Source organism: Muscardinus avellanarius (assembly GCF_963383645.1).
Source record: "Muscardinus avellanarius genome assembly, chromosome: 10".
In the NCBI taxonomy this organism is placed as follows: domain Eukaryota; kingdom Metazoa; phylum Chordata; class Mammalia; order Rodentia; family Gliridae; genus Muscardinus; species Muscardinus avellanarius.
Window position 1 is genome coordinate 88,305,578 of NC_137796.1, and position 21,161 is coordinate 88,326,738.

Here is a 21,161-nt window from a genome sequence, read left to right on the forward strand (position 1 = left end):
GGTAGTGGGGGTTGAACTCGGGCATTCTACTCTCAGGTATCCTGCCTCTGAGCTACTCCTCAGCCCTTTTTTTTGTGTGTGGTACTGGGGGTGGAACTCAGGAGCTTTTCTACCTCTGGGCTATACTCCCAGACCTATTTATACTTTATTTGGAAACAGGGTCTCACTAAGTTGCTGAGAGCCTCACTAAGTTGCTGAGGCTGGCTTCGAACCTGTGTGATCCTCCTGTCTCAGCCTCCCAAGCGCAGGGATTACAAGTGTGCGCCACCACGCCTGGCTATTGGTATATTTTCAAATTAACAGTTTCTAAACTGGGCATGGTGACACATGCTTGTAATCCCAGTACTTGGGAGGTTCAGACAGGAAAATCCAAGTTTGTAGCCGGCCTCAGCTACTTAGTGAGGCCCTTTGCAACTCAGCGGGACCTGGTTTCAGAATAAAGAATGAAAAATTGGGCTGGGGGGTGTATGTAGCTCAGAGGTAGAATGCCCCTGGGGTTCAATCACCAGTACCACCAAAACAAAACACCAAATTATTATGCCATGGCCAGCCGAGGTGGCCATGCCAGAGATGGAATGCCCACGGGTTCCATCTCAGTACAACATAAAAAAAATTAAGCCATTAGCATTTATTTTTCAAGGAATATTTAATAAACAAGATGTTAATCCAATATCACCAACAAATCTGTGGTGTCTTTGCAGCTAAACAAGACATCCAGTTTCTGGGTGAAAAGGACCTGTTTTGTGTATACACTCAGTGCTATTTAAAAAATGCCGGAATTATTTCACATCATAATTTGAATAGTGGCCAAGTATTCTTTTGTCATATGAGAAAATTCCTTTGAAAAGTTATTTGAAGCTCGGACAAAGATTCCACAGCAATATTGTTCAGGATTATTCTGTAGTCTCCAAGATTCCGATGACACAGGGAAGTTTTCAACCTTTAAGAGAAGACATTCCAGCTCGCATAATCTCATCAACCAGGAGAATGTTGGTGGCAATCACAGTGCTGTGAGGGGAAAAACCAGATGGCTCAGATATGCACCCTATTCCACTCCATTTGCCAACTCAACTGCACACACTCTACCCAATCAACTTCCCCTTCCCCCTCCAAGCAGGTGTTTACCATCCCTAGGCTGATAGTTAATTAGAAGCTTTTTACTTTTGATTGTCCCAAACTTACCAGGAATGAAGAAGCTGTTTCTTCACACAGTAGTTATCCCATACACCTACTTCTGCTGCTACCATTGGCTCACCTGAAAGGTAATCAAGTCTTCTTCAAGTGCAGGTCTAACACCAGGTGTTGTCTAAAACAGGGAATGCTGTTTACGTGGTACCTGGGATTAAACCAGAGGCATTCTGCCTCTGAGCTATACCCCCAGCCGTTTTTGTTTTGAAACTGGGTCTTGCTAGGTTGCTGAGGCTGTCCTCGAGCTTGCAATCCTCCCAAGTACTGGGATTACAGGCATTTTTACTCATTTCTGTGGTGCTGGGATCGAACTTAGAGCCTCACACACACTAGGCAAGCACTCTACCATTCAGCTATATCCCTAGACCTCGTTCTATTAATTTTTTTTTTTTGGCACTAGGGATTGAACCCAGGGCCATTCTACCTCCAAGATATAACCCCAGCCCAATTTTTTATGGTACTGAGGATTGAACGCAAGGGCATTCTACTTCTGAGCTCCACTCCCACTCCAGTTTTATTTTTATTTTGAAACAGGATCTCACTAGGTTTATGAGAGTATCACTACTTGCTGAGGCTGGCCATGAACCCGCAAACCTCCTGTCTCACCCTCCCAAGTACTAGAATTCCAGCAGCACATACACTGAGCCTCATCTCACTCTATTTTTATATTTCATCCCAACTTAGAAGCCATTGTTCCCCGACAGTACTGGTACCAAACTACAAAGTACTCACCATGATTCTCTGTCCTCCTTTTCTAACTTTCCTAGCTTAATATTACCCAGTCCCTATCCATTAAGCCAAGGATGGGAGGGAGGGAATAGGGGGGGGGACTGGGTAGGACCTAACTGGGTGATGTGTGCATGTATGTCTACACAAGTTTTTTTTATCCCATTATGATGTATGAATACAATGCACCAATAAAAAATAAAAATATGACCTAGTCCCCCTATAAACAGGTATATTCTCTTACCAGTGTTCAAGTCCACACCCACAAGCTGACCGGATTCTGAATGCTCTGCTTGAATTTTAACTAATGTTTCCTGAAGGTCAAAACCAGAGTTCTGAGCAAGAACCTAAAGTAAATAAATTTAATTACTGAAAAGACAGAACTATACAGTGAGAGTAAAATCTACAATTAATAAACAGTCTCAATTAAAAAAAAAAAAAATTCAAGGCCGGGAGTGGGATTATAAACGTGCACCATACCCAGCTCTCACATCTTTTTTTGTTTTGTTTTTTCATCTGGTACTGGGGATGGAACCCAGGGGCATTCTACCTCCAAGCTATACCTCCAGCCCTCTTTTTTATTCTTTATTTTAAAACAGGGTCTCAGCTGGGCGTGGTGGCGCACGCTTGTAATCCCCGTGCTTGGGAGACTGAGATAGGAGGATCGCACGGGTTCAAAGCCAGCCTCAGCTAACTTAGTGAGGCTTTCAGCAACTTAGACCCTGTTTCCAAATAAAATATAAAAAAGGTCTGGGAGTATAGCCCGGAGGTAGAAAGCCTCTGGGTTCCACTCCCAGTACCACACACACAAAAAATTTAAATAAATAAATAAATAATAACAGGGTCTCACTGAGTTGCAAAAGGCCTCTAAGTAGCTGAGGCTGTCGGCAAACTGAGATCCTCCTATCAGCCTCCCAAAAATACTAGGATTACAAACATGTACCACCATGCCAGGCCAGTTTTTTTTTTTTTTTTTATTATTTATGTGGTATTTATTGGGGATTGAACCCAAGAGCATTCTACCTCCAGAATACACTCCCAGGCCTTTTTTTAAAAATACTTTTTGGAAACAGGGTCTAAGTTGCTGAGAGCCTCAAGTAGCCGAGGCTGGCCTTAAACCTGTACGATCCTCCTGTCTCAGCCTCCTAAACGATGGGATTATAAGTGCGTACCACCACACCGCCCAGCTTTTTTTTTGAAACAGGGTCTTGCTGAATTGCTAGGGGGGTAGCTCAGAGGTAGAATGTCTGGGTTCAATCTGGGCCCAGTACCATAAAAATTAATTAATGAACAAATAATAAGTTTTTACTCCAGCATCTCTTTCATACTGCAAGGTGACAGGATACTCTAGAAAATCAAACTGCTTATCCAAAATCTACATTATAAAAAACCTCACATTATCAAAAAGGCTTATCATACAATCATTTTGATAAAACTTAGAAAACTGAAAGAATTCACACCTTGGGAATGATGAGCAACGCATCAGCGAATGCCTGGACCCCAAGCTGCGCCCTGCCCTTGATGCTGCGCTTGTATTTAGTCAGGGCCTCTGCCATCGCCACTTCTACTGCACCAGCACCTGGAACCACGCAGCCTGTGGGTGGAGGAGGAAAAAAAGGCTAAGAATAAATATGCAGAACCAATGGTAAGGGGGAAAAAATAGAAATTAAAAGCACATATGTGAAAAGCTGTCTTATGAATTCACAATTGTTTTGTTAGGAGGACAAGTTCAGAGGCCAGACTCAGCAATTTAACAAGATACTGTTTCAAAATAATCCCTGTACTTGAGAGGCTGGTACAAGAGGACTGCAGGTTTGTGGCCAGCCTCAGCTACTTAGGGAGGCCTTCTGCAAATTAGTGAGACCTTGTTTCAAAATAAAGAAAAATAGGACTGGGGTAGCTCAGAGGTAGAATGCCTGAGTTCAATTCCCAGTACCTTTAAAAAAAAAAAAAAAAAAAAAAAAAAAAGAGGTTGAGGGTATAGCTCAGAGGTAGAATTACTCTGGGTTTAATTCCTAGCACAATCAATAAATAAGGACTATACTGCCCAGTCCCCCCACCTGCATACAATAAATAAATACATAAATCAAACAAACACGGTATCCCCCCTCCCCCCAGCACTGAGGATGGAACCTGGGGCATTCTACGTCCGAGATACATCCCCAGTCCTGTTTTCATTCTGTATTTTGAAACAGGGTCAGCCGGGCGTGGTGGCGCACGCTTGTAATCCCCGCGCTTGGGAGGCGGAGACAGGAGGATCGCGCAGGTTCGAAGCCAGCCGTGCTGGCGTAAGAGACCCTGTTTCAAAAAATATATAAAATAGGTCTGGGAGTGTAGCCTGGAGGAAGAAGGGCTTCCAGGAACCCCAGTACCACCCAAAAAAAAAAAAAAAAAAAAAGAAACAGGGTCTAAGTTGTAGAGGGCCTAAGTAGCTGAGGCTGGCTGTGAACTAGAATTCTCCTGTCTCAGCCTCCCAAGTACTGGGATTACAAGCGTGTGCCACCACACATGCATGGTGCGATTTCTTTTTTCCCCCCCGGGTCTGGGGATGGAACTCAGGGGCATTCAACCTCCGAGCTACAACCCCTTCCCTGTTTTTTATTCTTTATTTTGAAACAGGGTCTGAGTTACAGAGGGCCTCACTAAATAGCTGAGTCAGTCCACAAACCGTGATCCTCTGGTCTCAGCCTCCTGAATGTTCTGATTACAAGCGTGCGCCATCATGCCCGGTTTGCTATTTCATTTTTGTTTTGTAGTGCTGAGGGTTAAACCCAGGACTTGACACGCTAAGCAAGCATTCTAGTGCCGAGGTCCACCCCAAAGAACTGCACATGAAAGCCACAATATGAGCAACATATCACATGGCAAAACTTAAAATGGTTCACTTGGCAGTTCTTGTGAGCTCTTATTACTAGTTCATTTACTTGTATTCACTTTTTAAAGATGATATACTATGAGAAAATTAGCATACCATCAGTTATTTTAAAAGGAAGACTTTGATTTTGCATGGTGTCTGGCTGTGTAAACTATTGATAAAAGAACACAGTATTCAGCCATGCCTTACATACAATTTAAATATAACAAGAACCTTACCATCGTCGATAGCATTCTTGACCGCCCTCAAGCCATCTCTTATTGCATCTTTGATTTGCATGAGTGTGTGCTTATTTGGTCCTTTGACCAATAAAGTGACAGAACGGGGATTATTACATTTCTCAATAAAGGTAAACTTTTCTTCTCCCTAAGTATAGAAGAGATTTAAGAGAACAGAGTAAGGAGGGGGAGAAGGAAATAATAGCATATAATAGAGGACCACACTGATGATATTAATACAAATTTTAGTTTAAAAAAATCACTATAAAAATAGGTAATTTCCTCCCCATAACAAGGAAAAATCTTATTCTAAGACTGAATTTTTTCTACTGACGAAGTCATGAGCAAAAGGCAAAAACAAACAAAACTTACCAAGGTATACTCATAGACAAGTCCTGCATATCCCAAACAATCAGGACTTAGGTCCTCCAAAGAATTGACAGCTATCCCACCACAAGCAAGAGTCAGCCTGAAACAGAGTATTTTAAGGAAGCGGTTAGCAACGTCAGCAGTTGGGTTCCAAGAAAATTTACACAAGTACACACTGAAATTATACATATATATTTTTGTGTGTGGCACTGGGCATTGAACCCAGAGGCATTCTGCATCCAAGCTACACTCTAGCTCTATTTTTTATTCTTATTTTGAAACAGGGTCTCACTGAATTGCAAAGGGCCTAAGTAGTAGCTGAGGCTGGCCAAATTCCGGATCCCCCTGTCTCAGCCTCTCAAATGCTGGGAATAAAAGCGTGCACCACCATACCTGGCTATTTTTTATCTTTAAACAGGATCTTGACAGGTTGCTTAATCTATTTTGATGAGGCCCTCCCCCAACGTGTGATCCTCCTTTCTCAGCCCAAGTAGTAGGATTACAAGTGTGTGAAAACACTTGCAGTGCTGAAATTATATGCTAAAGTGTATTTCAACTGAAGCCTTTCTACTCATTATCTTTTGTCATGGGGGGGCGATGGGGGTGTACTGGGGATTCCCAGGGGGATTTCACTTCTGAGCTACATTTCCAGCCCTAACTTATTTAAAACAAGGACTCACTAAATTGCTGAGGCTGACTGCAGACCTGTGATTCCCCAACTTAGCCTCCCAAGTACTGGAATTACATGCATTTACCACTGTGCCCAGCTTGGTCTTTTCTCTTATCCCTCTATTCAAACCACCATCCCAGCTGGCTGTGGTGGCGCACGCTTGTAATCCCAGTATTCAGGAGGATGAGACCAGAGGATCGCGGCTGGTGGTGAAGCTCGGAGGTAGTATGCCCTTGGGTTTCATCCCCAGTATCACAAAAAATAGATGAAGAAACAGCCAGGAGTGGTAGCACACACCTGTAACCTCAATAACTTGGAAGGCTGAGAAAAGAGGATCACAGGTTCAAGGCCAGCCTCAGCAACTTAGTGAGATCCTGTTTTAAAATAAAAAATAAGCTGAGACAGAAAGATCACTGGAAGTCAGACATGGTGGTACATGCTTGTAATCCCAGTACCTGGAAGGCTGAGGTAGGAGGAACGCAGGTTCATGGCTTGCTTCAACTACTTAGTGAGACTGTTTCAAAATAAAAGATAAGCCAGGCGTGGTGCTCACACCTATAATCCCAGTATTTGAAAGGCCAAGACAGGTGAATCACAATCTTGAGACCAGCCTCAGCAATTTAGGCTCTCAGCAACCTAGCAAGACACTGCTTCCTAATAAAAAAAAAAAAAAATCAGTCTGGGGTTGTAGCTCAAAGGTAAAATACCTCTGGGTTCAATTCCCAGTACCAGAAAAAACAAACTAAATAAAATTTAACCCAGCATTTGGGAGGTTGAAACAGGAGGATCCCATTTCACAGACAGCCTTGGCTACTTAGTGAGGCCCTTTGCAATTCAGTGAAACCCTGTTTCAAAATAAAGAATAAAAAATAGGGCTGGGGGTGTAGCTCAGAGGTAGAATGCCCCTAGGTTCTATCCCTAGTACTGGGGGAAAAAAATTAAAAGGGCTATGGATACAGCTCAAACTCTGCGCTTGGGGAAAGTGTGGGTATGCGGAAAGAATACCAATTCACTTCGTTTGTAATCTGGGGATTGAATCCAGAGGCAGTCTACCTTTGAGCTATACCTCTAGTCCTATTAAAGTAAAATTCAAAGCCGGGCATGGTGGCACAAGCACGTAATTTCAGCATTTGTGAGGATGATGCGGTTCGCGGACAGCCTCAGGTAGGTAGTGAGGCCCTTTGCAACGCAGTGAGACCCTGTTTCGAAATAAAGAATGAAAAAATAGAACTAGAGGTGAGCTCAGAGGTAGAATGTAGAATGCCCCTGGGTTCCATCCCCAGTGCTGAGGGAAGAAAAAAATGTAAAATTCATATTGCATACACAACCTGCACATACCTCTCCATATTTCTCCTTTTAGCTCTGCGCAGAGCTACTATGCCTTCTTTTGCAAGAGCATCCAGGGAAAAGGGGTCAATTCCCTATAACAGAAATAAAAGTAAGTTTGTGTCTTTCATCTAAAAAAAAAGAAAAAGACAAAGAAAAATTAAGATGGGCGTGGTGGCACAAACTTATAAGCCCAGCATTCATTCAGGAGGCTTTGGGTTTGCAGATGGCTTCAGCTACTTAGGCCCCCCACAACTTAGTGAGACCCTGTTTCAAAATAAAAAATAGGCCAGAGAGTGTACCTTGGAGGTCAAATGCCCCTGGGTTCCATTCCCCAGACCCATAAAGGGGGGGGGGGGTAGCTCGGAGGTAGAATGCCCCTGGGTTCCATCTCCAGTATTGCAAAAATAAATAAGTAATGAAAAGATTAAGAGTATTCCATATAATCTTCATCCTTACCTTTTGATTAATAACAACAAATCCTTTATCTGAATCACCACAGACTTTCTTTTTCAGTTCTATTATTTTTTTAACTCTATCTTCAATGAATTTTCTTTCAGCTCTTACTAGTTTCTCTCTCTCTTCTGCACTCTTGTAAAAAAAGCCAGAATTCACTTCTCTAAAATAAAAATGGCAGAAAGGGCGACAGTGTTTATTTCTGGGTATGAGAGAGCAGCCTGAACAACTGAACCACTCTTTATAAGCTGCTGAATTCCAATCCTGGCCCATGTATGTCTCCAGAGGATCCCAGTCTCTCAAACTGAGGTACCACTGTCCTCACAGTGGGCAACAGTCTCAAGAAGCAGCGACTTGCTCCAGAATACCAAGCCCCCCACTGCATCGCAAGGGGACCACACACTCACGTTTTCTCATACTCTAACGACACATTGCACGTCAGAATGTATGCATTCTCTACTCTTTTCTTCATATCTGGATGTCGTGCACCATGGTCCAAAACAAGCCCTCTGATTAAGCTGTTAAAACACAAAATGTATAGTTACTGATTTCCACATGGGACTCTAACATAACACTAGTAGAATTGAAAAACAAACTGAGACTTTATTGAAAAATTTCACACCAATTGGCTTTATTTCATGAAGTATTTGAACAAATCTTTTCAGTGAACCCGAGAATCAAATGTAAAAAGCAGCATTCCAGAAGACAGGCTGTTCAAACAAAATAATGCAAGCTTGTAATACCAACATCCTGGAGACTGAGACAGGAGGATCGTGGTTCACAAACCACCTCAGCTACTTAGTGAAACCCTGTTTCAAAATAAAGAATAAAAAATAGGGCAGGGAGTGTAGCTCAGAGGTTGAATGCCCCTGGATTCCATCCCCAGACCCACAAAAAAGAAAAAGAAAAAAGGGAAAATTATGCAGTCAGTCTCAAATGGCAGGCTATCAGCTGAGATTATCATCTATCTATCTATTTTGTGGGGGGGGGGATACTGGGGGTGGAACCCAGGGGCTTTTCTACCTCCGGGATATACTCCCAAAGGGTCTCACTAAGTAGCTGAGGCTGGCTTCAAACCTGTGCAATCCTCCTGTCTCAGCCTCCCAAGTACTTGGATTACAAATGTGGGTCACCAAACCTGGCTGATCATCATCTTTAAAAAATGTTTTCAAGCCAGGCATGGTGGGACACACTTGTAATCCCAGTACGTGGGGGGCTGAAACAAGATTCTGGGTTTGCAGGCAGCCTCAGCTACTTAGTGAGGCGATCCGCAATTTAGTGAGACCCTGTTTCAAAATAAAGAATAATAAATTGGGCTGGAGGTATAGCTCGCAGGCAGGATTATCCCGGGTTCAATCCCCAGCACTAAAAAAAGAAAAAAAAAAGAAAAAAAGAAAAAAAGAAAGTTTTCAAGGCTTTCAAGTCAGGTATAGTGGCGCACACTTGCAAATTAGGGTGTTTTTCTTTGTTGTTGGTACTGGGGATTGACCCCAGAGGCATTCTAACCTCCAAGTTATACCCTCAGCATGACTTTTTTTTTCACGGTACTAGGGATGGAACCCAGGGGAATTCTACCTTCAAACTATACCCTCCGCCAGATTTTTATTCTTTATTTCAAGAACTAGGATTGCAAGCATTCCTCACTATGACCGGCTTCAAACTAGGTTTTTGAAAAGACATTTAAAATTCCCCAACAATCTCATTTTGCTTTGCACCCAAAACATTTTTGTGTGTGTGCTACTACAGAGGGAATCCAGGGGCATTCTACCTCCAAGCTACACCCCCAGCTCTATTTTTTAGTCTTTTTTTTTATTTTTATTTTATTATTTAATTTTTTGCAGTTCTGGGGATGAAACCCAGGAGCATTTGACCTCTGAGCTAAACCCCCTGCCGTATTTTTTATTCTTTTTATTTTGAAACCAGGTCTCACTGAGTTGCAAAGGGCCTCACTAAGTAGCTGAGGCTGTCCACGAACCGTGATCCTCCTGTCTCAGCCTCCCAAATGCTGGGATTACAAGCATGCGCCACCACGCCCAGCCCACCCAAAACATTTTAACAGATGCCAAATTACTGATGTAGTTCACTTTTAGTCTCTTTCAAGAGAAAATATTACTAAGAGAAAATCTAATACCCAACAATTTATCCAATAAATAAATCTACTAAACATATTTGTATGAAATATCTACAAATTCGAAATCCATTTTATTAAGTCTTTTAGGAATGGGGTGCACTAAGCAGTAAAGCACCTGCTTAGCACGCACAAGGTTCAGTCTACAGGTAAAAAAAAGATACACTACCTAGCATTTATCACCTACCTTGTATCTGTTTCAGATTTGTGTTTCATCTCCATGATCTCAACCATGAACAAGTCAATAGGTTCATCTTTTTTCTTAATGGCCAAAATGGAGTCCACTACAGCCTACAAAAGGGGTTTAAAGACAGTTCATTTACTTAATTACAGTACCAGACAGTGAACCCAGAGGAATTTTACCTGATCTGTAACTCTAGTACTTTAATTTTTTAGCTTTTTTTTTTTGTGTGTGTGGTACTGGGATTGAACCCAGGGGCATTCTACCTCCAAGCTACACCCTTAGCCCTATTTTTTACTCATTATTTTGAAACAAGGTATAAGTTGCAGAGGGCCTCACTAAGTAGCTGAGGCTGTCCTTAAACCTGTGATCCTCCGGTCTAGGTCTCCCAAATACTGGGATTACAAGTGCACACCACTCTCCTAGCTTACTTCATTTTTATAATGGGGATTGAATCTGGGGACATTCTACCCCTAGACGTGTGTGTGTGTGTGTGTGGGGGGGGGAGGTTTACTAGGTGTTGAACCCAGCGGAGTTCTACCTCTGAACCACACCTCCAAACCTATTTTATCTTTTGGTTTGAAACAGGGTCTCTCTAGGCTGCTGAAAGCCTTGCTACATTGTTCAGAATTAAAACACTGAACTGAGACTATATTGAAAATTTTTCACACCAATTGGCTTATTTCAAGAAGTATTTGAATCAGTCTTCTCAGTGAACCTTAGAATCAAATGTGAAAAAGCAGACTGTCCTTACACCCCTCAGCTTCCCAAGTACTAGGATCAGAAGCACTTTCTACCATGAAAGCGACCTTGAGACCTTTTTAATTTTAATTTTTGTTTCAAAACAGGTCTTGATATGTTGCTGAAGCTGTCTCTTTTCAGCCTAAATTTTTTTATTCTGAGATAGGCTCTGCTAAGTTGCTGAGACTGGCCTCGAACCTGTGATTCTCCTGTCTCAGTCTCTGAAGTTTTGGAATTACAGGCACATGTAAACACACCAGGCTCATTTATATTCTTAAAATCACAATTTATAGTTGCCCAAAGAATAAGCAAAGCCCAATTATACTTTTATAACCTGATGAGATAAATTATTACTTGATTTTTCGCATTTTATCCTTTAGTGAGAGATTAGGTATCATTGCCTAGCACATAAATGAACCTGCTTATTTCACAGTGTGTGAAGATTTCAGATAGCACCCTCTAATTGGAATTGCCAGAAAACTGGCATTTCTGGCTCTCTTCCTGGTGTATTATAGCGTGCACACACACAAAATTTAATACGCACCTCTGTTAAGACATCTGCAAGTTCAGCATGAACTTTAGTACGTAGAGATGTTCTGGCCACATCTATAAGCGTTTCCCTGTCCATCTCTCTGCTTACTTTGATTTGTTCCAAAAACTCAAGTGCCTTTTCCTTTGCAGCTTCAAAACCTTCAGTGATTATTCTGGGATGAAGACCCTATAACAAACACAATTACAAAACCAGAAGTAACACATTTATTTTCAATTTGATGCAACTATATTTCAGGGAAGTTCGGGTAATTTTTTTTAAGTGTTATCTGAGATCATGCATAACCTTTTAATACTATTAAGGTTAATATAATGTACTGACTTTCTGAATACATTGAAAAGGATAAAATATTCCTTTTAATGCAGAGGAAAAGAACAGACGTTACTCTAGCACAGAGTGAAGGCCAAGGGAACTATAAAGCACACTTGGGTGTTCACTGTGCAAACCACCAGAAATAATACCAAAACCCAAATCCCAAAAATAGGTCCTAAAAACTTGAAGTGCTCTACCACTGAGCTATCTCCCCAGCCCTTTCTTATTTCAGGATAGGGTCTCCTTAAGTTGCCCAGGCTGTCCATGAACTTGCAATCCTCCTGCCCTGGCCTACGGAGTACCTACACACATGCTTCACCACGCCCCGCTAGCAGGAATAACTTTTCTACAAATAACCTGAAATTCATTCACACCATTCGCAACATTTAGCAATAAAAACAAGTGAAGATTAAGCACCTGCTTTCACTCTTTCCAGGAAATTCTGATGGTGGATTAGCATTCACTGAGCTTTGTCTTGGAACTATTCAGCGCTAAAAAGTTGTAGAATCATGACTCTAATATCAATATTTAGTTGACTTTTCCCTTGTAAATAACAGCTAATCTGAATCTCCAGATTCAAATTAATTATTAATTATCGATGTTATAGAGAATATACAAATCATAAATGAAAAGCAACTTGCCAAAATTTTATTCCAGCCAGATATGGTGGCATACACTTAAAATCCCAGTACTTGGGAGGCTGAGACAGGAGGATCGCACAGGTTCGAAGCCAGCCCCAGCTACTTAGTGAGGCTCTCAGCAACTTAGTGAGACCCTGTTTCCAAGTAAAATATAAAATAGGTCTGGGCCGGGTGTGGTGGCACATGCTTGTAATCCCTGCACTTGAGAGGCTGAGACACGAGGATAACACAGGTTCGAAGCCAGCCTCAGATACTTAATGAGGCTCTCAGCAACTTAGTGAGACCCTGTTTCTAAATAAATTATAAAATAGGGCTGGGGATGTAGCCCAGAGGTACAAAGCCCCCTGGGTTCCATCTCCCATACCACACCCACACCCAAACACAAAAGGGCTGGGGATATAGCTCAGAGGTAGAATGCCCATAGGTTTCATCCCCATTACCACAAAAAAGATTGATTAAATAAATAAAAACACATTATAAAATAGGTCTGGGAGTGTAACCAGGGGTAGAAAGCCCCTGGGTTCCATCCTCAGTACCACAAAAAATAAATACAACTGGGCATCGTGATGCATCCGTGTAATCCAACATTTGGGAGGCTGAGACAGGAGGATCGCAGTTTGTGGACAGCCTCAACTACTTAGTGAGGTCCTTTGCAACTTAGTGAGAGCCTGTTTCAAAATAAATAGCTGAGAGGCAAAATGCCCCTGGATCCCCAGTACCACAAAAAAAAAAAAAACCATACATACACACATACATAAAAAACAAGTCGGGCACAGTGGCACACACTTGTAATCCTCACGCTTGGAAGGCTGAGACAGGAGAATTGCACAGGTTCGAAGCCAGCCTCAGCTACTTAGTGGGGCTCTCAGCAACTTAGTGAGACCGTTTCCAAATAAAGTATAAAACAGGTCTGGGTGTATAGCCAAATAAAGTATAAAACAGGTCTGGGTGTATAGCCAGAAGGTAGAAAGCCCCCATTCGGGAGGCTGAGACCAAAGGATCACGGTTTGCAGACAGCCTCAGCTCTGCAACGCAGTGAGACCCAGTTTCAAAATAAAAAATAGGGCAGGGGGTGTAGCTAGGAGGTCGAATGCCCCTGGGTTCCATCCCCAAACCCGCAAAAACACAAAACAACAAACAAACAAACAACCCCCCCCACAAAACTACACCAATTAAAGTTACTTGTCCATAATCAATTTTTTTCCATACTAGGGATTGAACCCAGGGCATTCTATCTTTAAGCTATACCCCCAGCCCTATTATTTATTCCTTTTTGTGTGTGTGTGTGTGTGTGATACTGGGGGTGGAACACAGGGGCTTTTCTACCTCTGGGCTATACTTCCAGACCTATTTTTATACTTTATTTGTAAACAGGATCTCACTAAGTTGCTGGGAGCCTAAAAAGATGAGGCTGGCTTCGAACCTGTGCAATCCTATCTCAGCCTCCCAAGCGCTGGGATTACAAGTGTGCACACCACCACACCCAGCTTATTCTTTATTTTCAAATAGGGTCTCACTAAGTTGCGAAAGGCTTCGTTAGTAGCTGAGGCCCCTCCTGTCTCAGTTTCCCAAGTACTGGAATGACAAGCGTGTACCACCACACCCGGCTTCATAATTATATAATAATTGTCAGAATAATTGTCAGGTTCCTATATATTTTTCTTTTTTTGTGGTACTGGAGGTGGAACCCAGGGGCTTTCTACTTCTGGGCTATACTCCCAGACCTATTTTATACTTCATTTGGAAACAGGCTCTCACTAAGTTGCTGAGAGCCTCACTAAGTAGTTGAGGCTGGCTTCGAACCTGCCCGATCCTCCTGTCTTAACCTCCCAAGTGCTGGGATTACAAGAGTGCGCCACTACGCCCAGCTTCTATCTATTTTTCTTGTTTGTGGTACTGGCAATGGATCCCAGAAGCATTCTATCTCCAAGCTACACCCTTAGCCCTATTTTGATACTGGGTCTCACTGAGTTGCAATGGGCCTCACTATGTCGCAGAGGCTGTTCATGAACAGCAATCCTCCTGTCTCAGCCTCCCAAATGCTGGATTACAAGTGTGCGCCACATATCTGGCTCCCAGGTTCCCATATTTAAGGTTCCTGATCTTCCTCTTCCTCAGCTACCATAAAACATCCATTCTGGATAAATACTAGACAGTTACTGCACACGATATGGTGGCACAGAAGACACATACCTCAGAAATGTAGAGGTCGGCCTGCTTCAGGAGCTCCCCGATGATGAGGACGTTGGATGTTGTTCCGTCCCCCGTTATGTCGTCCTGCGCTGTCGCTACTTTTGCTATCAAGGAGGCTGTCGGGTGCTGGATTTGCTGAAGGTAGAAAAAATTGTTAAATGACTTAAACCTATCTCAAAAGTAACCTGTGAAGGGCGGGCATCTGTAAGTACTATCTACTTAAACTGCCCAAGTATTTGTCTGCTATTACTTTGATTAAATTCATAATTTGCAGTGAGACCCTGTTTCAAAATAAAAGGGCTGGGGTCAGAGATAAATAATCCTGGTCAGGCATGGTGGCCATGCTTATAATCCCAATACTTAGAAGGCTGAGGTAAAATGATTACAGTTTAGACGCCAGCCCAAGCAACTTAGCAAGGCTCACATCAACTCGCTATACCGTTTCCAAATAGAAAAAAACAAAAAACAGACAAAAACCCAGAAATGACAATGTAGCCTGAAGGTAGAATACCCCTGAGCTCCATCCCCAGTACGTGTACACACACACACACACACACACAAACACAAACACACACACACTTAAACAACCCTGAATTCAATCTCTAGAACCTTCCCCAGGAGTCACGATTTGCTTTTTTTGTAGTACTGAGAATGAAATCCAGGGGTATTCTACCTATGAGCTACACCCACAGTCCTATTGTATTTCTTTTTTATTTTGTTCTTTAATTTGGAACAAGGTCTCACTAAGTTGCGGAGGTCCTGAGTAGCTGAGGCAGTTCGTGAACCGCATCCTCCTGTCTCAGCCTCCCACTCACACACACGGCTTATTCTTTATTTGAAATAGGGTCTCACTAAGTTGCTGAAGTTGGCCACAGACCTGTGATCCTCCAATCTCAGCTTCCCAAGTACTGAGATTACAAGTCTGGGCTACCACACCCAGCTCAAGAAAATAGTCTTGTCTTGCGGTACTGGGGATTCAACCCAGGGGCATTCTACCTCCAAGCTACACCCCCCTCCCTATATTTTTTTATTAAGAAAGTTTTGAGCCAGGCGTGGTGGTGCACACTTGTAATCCCTGCACTGCGGAGGCGGAGACAGGAGGGTCGCGCAGGTTTGAAGCCAGCCTCACTGGCTTAAGAGACCCTGTTTCAAAATAAAATATAAAATAGGTCTGGGAGTATAGCCCTGGAGGTAGAAGGGTTCCATCCCCAGTACCACCCCCCAAAAAAAATAGAAATAAAAGAAAAAGTTTTGATTTTCATAAACTGATGTGCAAAATACCAAAGTGTAGCTGGGCATGGTGGTGCAAAAAAATAGAACTAGCATCTAGCTCAGGTAGAATGCTCAAGTTAAATACCCAATCAATCTCAATATCACACACACACACACAAAAAAAAACTCGCGCGCGCTTGTAATCCTGGTACTGAGACAAGAGGATCAAAGGTTCCCAGCATTGAAAACTTAGTAAGGCCCTTTGCAACCTACTGAGACCCTGTTTAAAAAATACTAAGCTGGGCATGGTGGCGCACGCATTTGGGAGGCTGAGACTGGAAGATTGCGGTTTGCGGGCAGCCTCAGCTATTTAGTGAGGCCCTCTGCAACTCAGTGAGACCCGGTTTCAAAATAAAGGATAAAAAATAGCCGCACGTGGTGGCACACGCTTGTAATCCCAGCATTCGGGAGGCTGAGACCTAAGGATCATGGTTCGTGGAAAGCCTCACCTACTTAGTAAGACCCAGTTTCAAAATAAAGAATAAAAAAATAGGGCAGGGGCTGTAGCTAGGAGGCCAAATGCCCCTGGGTTCCATCCCCAGACCTCCAAATAAATAAATAAATAAATAAATAAATAAATAAATAATAAGTCTGGGATATAGCTCAGAGATAGACTGCCTGAGTTCAATCCCCAGTCCTACAAAAAAAAAAAAAAACAAACAAAAACATTTTCTTGAGCTGGAGTACATGCTTGTAATCCCAGCTACTTGGGAGGTCAAGGAAAAAGTTTGAGGCTAGCCTGGACAGCCTGAGTCTCTGTCTCAAAATAAAAAAGTAAATGCCAGGCGTGGTGGCTCATGCTTGTAATCTCAGCACTTGGGAGGCTGAGACAGGAGGTTGCACAGGTTCAAAGCCAGCCTCGGCAACTTAGTGAGACCCTGTTTCCAAATAAAGTATAAAATAGGTCTGGGAATATAGCCCAGAGGTAGAAAAGCCCCTGGGTTCCACCCCAGTACCACACCAAAAAAAAAAAAAAAAAAAAAAAAAAAAAAAATATATATATATATATATATATATATATCCATATCCCTAAAGGGCTGGGGATATAGCCCAGTGCGCTTATGGCACAAGGTCCTGGGTTCAATTCAATTCAAAAAAAATTTTTTTTTCCTTGTATAAATTTATTTCCACCTTACTTTTTGCCCCCACTCCTTCAGTTCTGGGGATGAACCCAGTGGTATTCTACCACTGAGCCACATCTCCTCCCCCTTTTTTTTTTTTGGTACTGGGAATTGAACCCAGGGGCATTCTACCTCCAAGCTATATCCCCAGCCCTATTTCATTTTGAAACAGGGTCTCACTGGGTTTATGAGAATCTCACCATTTGCTGAGGCTATCCTTGAACCTGTGATCCTCCTGTCAGTCTCCCAAGTACTGAGATTACAAGTATGTACCACCACGCCCGGCTCCCACTTTTAAATTTTTTTTTTGAGGGTCTGGGGATGGAACCCAGGGGCATTCTATCTCTGAGCTACACTCCCTGTCCTATTTTTTATTCTTTATTTTGAAAAAGGGTCTAAGTTGCAGAGGGCCTAAGTAGCTGAGACTGTCCGAGAACTGAGATCATCCGGTCTCAGCCTCTCGAATGCTGGGATTACAAGCATGTGCCACCACGCCTGGCTTAAAAAATTTTTTTCCCCCTCAGTGCTGGGAATGAAACACAGGGGCATTCGACCTCCAAGCTATACCCCTTATTTATTTATTCTTTATTTTGAAAACAGGGCCTCACTAAGTAGCTAAGGCTGCCTGCGAACCACGATCCTCGAGTCCCAGCATCTGGGACAGCCTCAGCTACTTAGTGAGGCCCTCCGCAACTGAGAAGCTGTTTCAAAATAAAGAATAATGTAAAAAAATTGGGCAAGGGGTGTAGCTCGGAGGTCAAATGCCTCTGGGTTCCATCCCCAGACCCGAAAAAAACAACAACAAAATACTGTGCGCCACCATGCCCAGCTTTTTTTTTTTTTTTTTTTTTAATTTCACATAAATACTTTTGGTGGTGCTGGTGATAGAACTTAGGACCTGCACATGTGGTCCCAGCAGGGGAAATTACTGTTTTATGGTGGTACTGGGAACTGAACCCAGGGACGGTCTACCTCCAAACCAGCCCCTGGCCTCATTTTTTATTTTAAACTGGGTCTAGCTAGGTTGATGAGTCCCACTACTTGCTGAGGCTATTCTTTTTTTTTTTGGTGGTACTGGGGTTCCAGGAAGCCCTTCTACCTCCGGGCTACACTCCCAGACCTATTTTTTATATTTTTATTTGGAAACAGGGTTTCTTAAGCCAGCGTGGCTGGCCTCGAACTCCTGTCTCCGCCTCCCGAGCGTGGGGATTACAAGCGTGTGCCACGGCCTGGCACTGCTGAGGCTATTCTTGATCCTATGATCCTTCAGTTTCAACCTCCCAAATACTGGGACTACAGGTGTGTGCCATCACATTAGCTACTATCTTCTTTTTTTTTTTTTTTTGCAGTATTGGGGATGGAACCCAGGGGTATTCAACCTGTGAACTAGACCTTCAACCCTATTTTTCACTATTTTAAAACAGGGTCTCACTAAATTGCTGAAGCTGACTGCGAACCTACAATCCTGTGTCGGCCTCAAAAGTACTGGGATTACAAGTGTGTACCACCCTGCCCGGCCTGGTTTTCTTTTTAGTGTATTTTCCCCATCAGACTCTGTCAACCTCCTTTAAATTTCTCAACTATGTTTAATAATTACAATCCTTTCCCTCAGACTGCAAATGCCGAAAGAGCAAGGATCCAATTATGTTAGTGTTGAGGTTTGAATCCAGGGGCATCCTACCTCGCAGCTACACCCCCAGCCCTATTTTATTTTTTATTTGTAAACAGTCTCGCTAAATTGCTCCCAGTCTCACTAAGTTGCTGAGGCTGGCTTTGAACCTGTGATCCTCCAGTCTCATACTCTTAAGTATAAGGATTACAGGAGTGTGCCACCACACCCCAAAGGACTCAAACTTTAAGCCTGGTCACATCCCACAGCTCCTGTCAGTACTGCCAACATCACATTTGTTTTCTATTCCTTCCACTACCTGAAATACTTATTGGGTCTCCATAAATGTAATTTTCTCCCATCCTGAAAATAAATATTAGCAATCTTCCTAAAAGTCACATAAACTACGGAGAAATTTGAGACCTTTGTGATCTAGCACAGCACTCTCACCATTTCGTGTAGCAACACATTGCCGTCCTTAGTCAGCTTGATGTCTCCAGCTCCAGAAACAAGCCTATAGAAGGAGCAGAAACTGTTAGATCAGAATGAGACTTTTTTCAACAGAAACCAAATTAAGACTCCCATCAAAACGGCTTTTCCCAGATCCCGAGTGGGGGCGGGGGGAGCCATGGAGCTGGTTATCACTTCCCCGGAAGGGGAACGGTGCAAAGCCTACGCCCTCCCTTCGGAGGGATGCGCTGAATGCTCGTGGGCTGCGAGCCCGGTCGGGCGGGGAAGCCGCGCACGCGGGCAGCTTTGTTCTCCGCGGATAACGCACCGACACTACAGGAAATGGCGGGGCCCGAGTGGATCTGCGCAGGAAGTAAGATCGACCAGGGAGGAGGCCGGGGAGAGGGGCTGCGGGCCGGGGGACAGCAGCCCGCGGCCCCGGGGTGGCCAGGCCACAGCGGCCCGCCCGCCTTACATCTTCATGGTGCCCTTAGGCCCCAGGTTGGTCCTCAGCACGTCCTGCAGCCCGCGTGCCGCGGAGATGTTGACCGCCAGCGCCGCCTGCGCTCGGGCCACCTCGGCCTTGGGGTTGAGGGTCTTCACGGCCGCCATTGCTGCCCCGGCAGAGGAAGAGACGAGCAAGCACGCCCCACCCGGCTGAGCGCGGCGGGGAAGAGCGCTCCGGGTCTTCTGGAAAAGTCTGGCGCGCCGGGCCCGCCCCCAGCGTGCCCACGCGGCGCTGCCATTGGTCCGCGCGTCATCGGCGCCCTCTCATTGGCTCCCTAGCGGAAGCCCCGCCCCCGCGTCGCGGCCTCTTGGCGTGGGGGTGGGACCGTGCCGCGGCCATTGGGCTCGTCGGGCTTCCGGGGTCGCTGGCTGCGTGGGCTCGGTTTTGCGGACCTGGGACCGACTCCGGGCCGCAAGCAGGCGCGGGCCTGCTCTGAGGGAGCCGTGGACGCAGGCCCGGCGTCCGGGATGCTGCGGCTGGCGCGTCACGGCGAGACCCCACCGCGTGCGGCTCTCCAGGCCGGAAGTCTGGCCCCAGGGCCCAGAGTGGGATTCTTCCCTCCCTGCGCGCGGGTTTTGCTCCCGCTTTCCTTCCCTTTTATTCCTTTTACTTGAGATTTCTCGACCATAAACTGTGCTCTTGACGGTGTCCTGGGTACCGTGGGGACCCAGAAGCGAATCTATAAGGGCCCTTCCCCCATTACTGAGTGGTGTTTGAATGCCGGGGAAGATGAAAAAGGTGTAAAGTGGCCAGTGCCAGATGGCTTTAGGAGGTGACAGGGTTGCTGCGATGCCAAGAATCAGTCCATGATGCCAAGAATCAGTCCATCCGTAGGGCTTAGGTCGCTGCTGAGACCTCAGACCTTCCAAGGCAGATCTGAAAACCTAAACTTGATTGAGCAGTCGTGTCCAAACTTTGAAAGGATCCCTTTTTAACTTAAATTTCCAGGGAACGTGGTGGCATATGCCTGGAATCCCAGCACTTGGGAATCTGAGATAGGAGGATCACAGGTTCTAAACCAGCCTCAGCAATTTTTTTTTTTGGTGGAACCCAGAGGCTTTCTACCTCCGGGCTATACTCCCAGACCCATTTTATATTTTATTTGGAAATAGGATCTCACTAAGTTGCTGAGAGCCTCACTAAGTAGCTGAGGCTGGCTTTGAACCTACGCGATCCTCTTGTCTCGGCCTCCCAAGTGCTGGGATTACAAGCGTGCGCCACCACCCCCGGCTAGCCTCAGCAATTTATTTATTTATTTATTTTTTTTTTTTTCTGCGGGTCTGGGGATGGAACCCAGGGGCATTTGACCTCCGAGCTACACCCCCCTGCCCTTCTTTATTCTTGAAACTGGGTCTCACTGAGTTTCGAAAGGCCTCACTAGCTGAGGGTGTCCGCGAACCGCGATCCTCCAGTCTCAGCCTCCCAAATGCTGGGATTACAAACGTGCGCCACCACGCCCGGTTTAAGCCTCAGCAATTTAGTGAGACCTTGTTTCCTAAAAGAAATAAAATAGAAGCTGGGCATGGTGGCACGCGTTTGTAATCCCAGCGTTTGGGAGGCTGAGACAGGAGGGATCATGGTTCACAGACAGCCTCAGCTACTTAGGCCCTTTGCAATTCAGTGAGAC

The 21,161-nt window shown here is 44.3% G+C and overlaps 1 protein-coding gene across 2 annotated transcripts; it reads right to left on the reverse strand.

Annotated features, from left to right (window-relative positions):
* Window positions 1-935: 935 nt before the first annotated feature.
* On the reverse strand, window positions 936-19,638 carry CCT6A (chaperonin containing TCP1 subunit 6A; the record flags this gene model as incomplete). Of its 2 annotated transcripts, XM_080704453.1 has the most annotated exons (14): window positions 936-1,008; window positions 1,183-1,255; window positions 2,159-2,261; window positions 3,375-3,508; window positions 5,008-5,155; window positions 5,380-5,476; window positions 7,385-7,467; window positions 7,832-7,991; window positions 8,236-8,346; window positions 10,144-10,247; window positions 11,423-11,596; window positions 14,575-14,709; window positions 19,027-19,090; window positions 19,502-19,638. In XM_080704453.1, the coding sequence occupies 14 exons, from the start codon at window positions 19,636-19,638 to the stop codon at window positions 936-938; spliced, it is 1,596 nt and encodes a 531-aa protein (XP_080560579.1). The 2 variants fall into 2 exon arrangements, with proteins under 2 accessions (XP_080560579.1, XP_080560580.1); XM_080704454.1 differs by lacking the exon at window positions 14,575-14,709.
* Window positions 19,639-21,161: the final 1,523 nt, after the last annotated feature.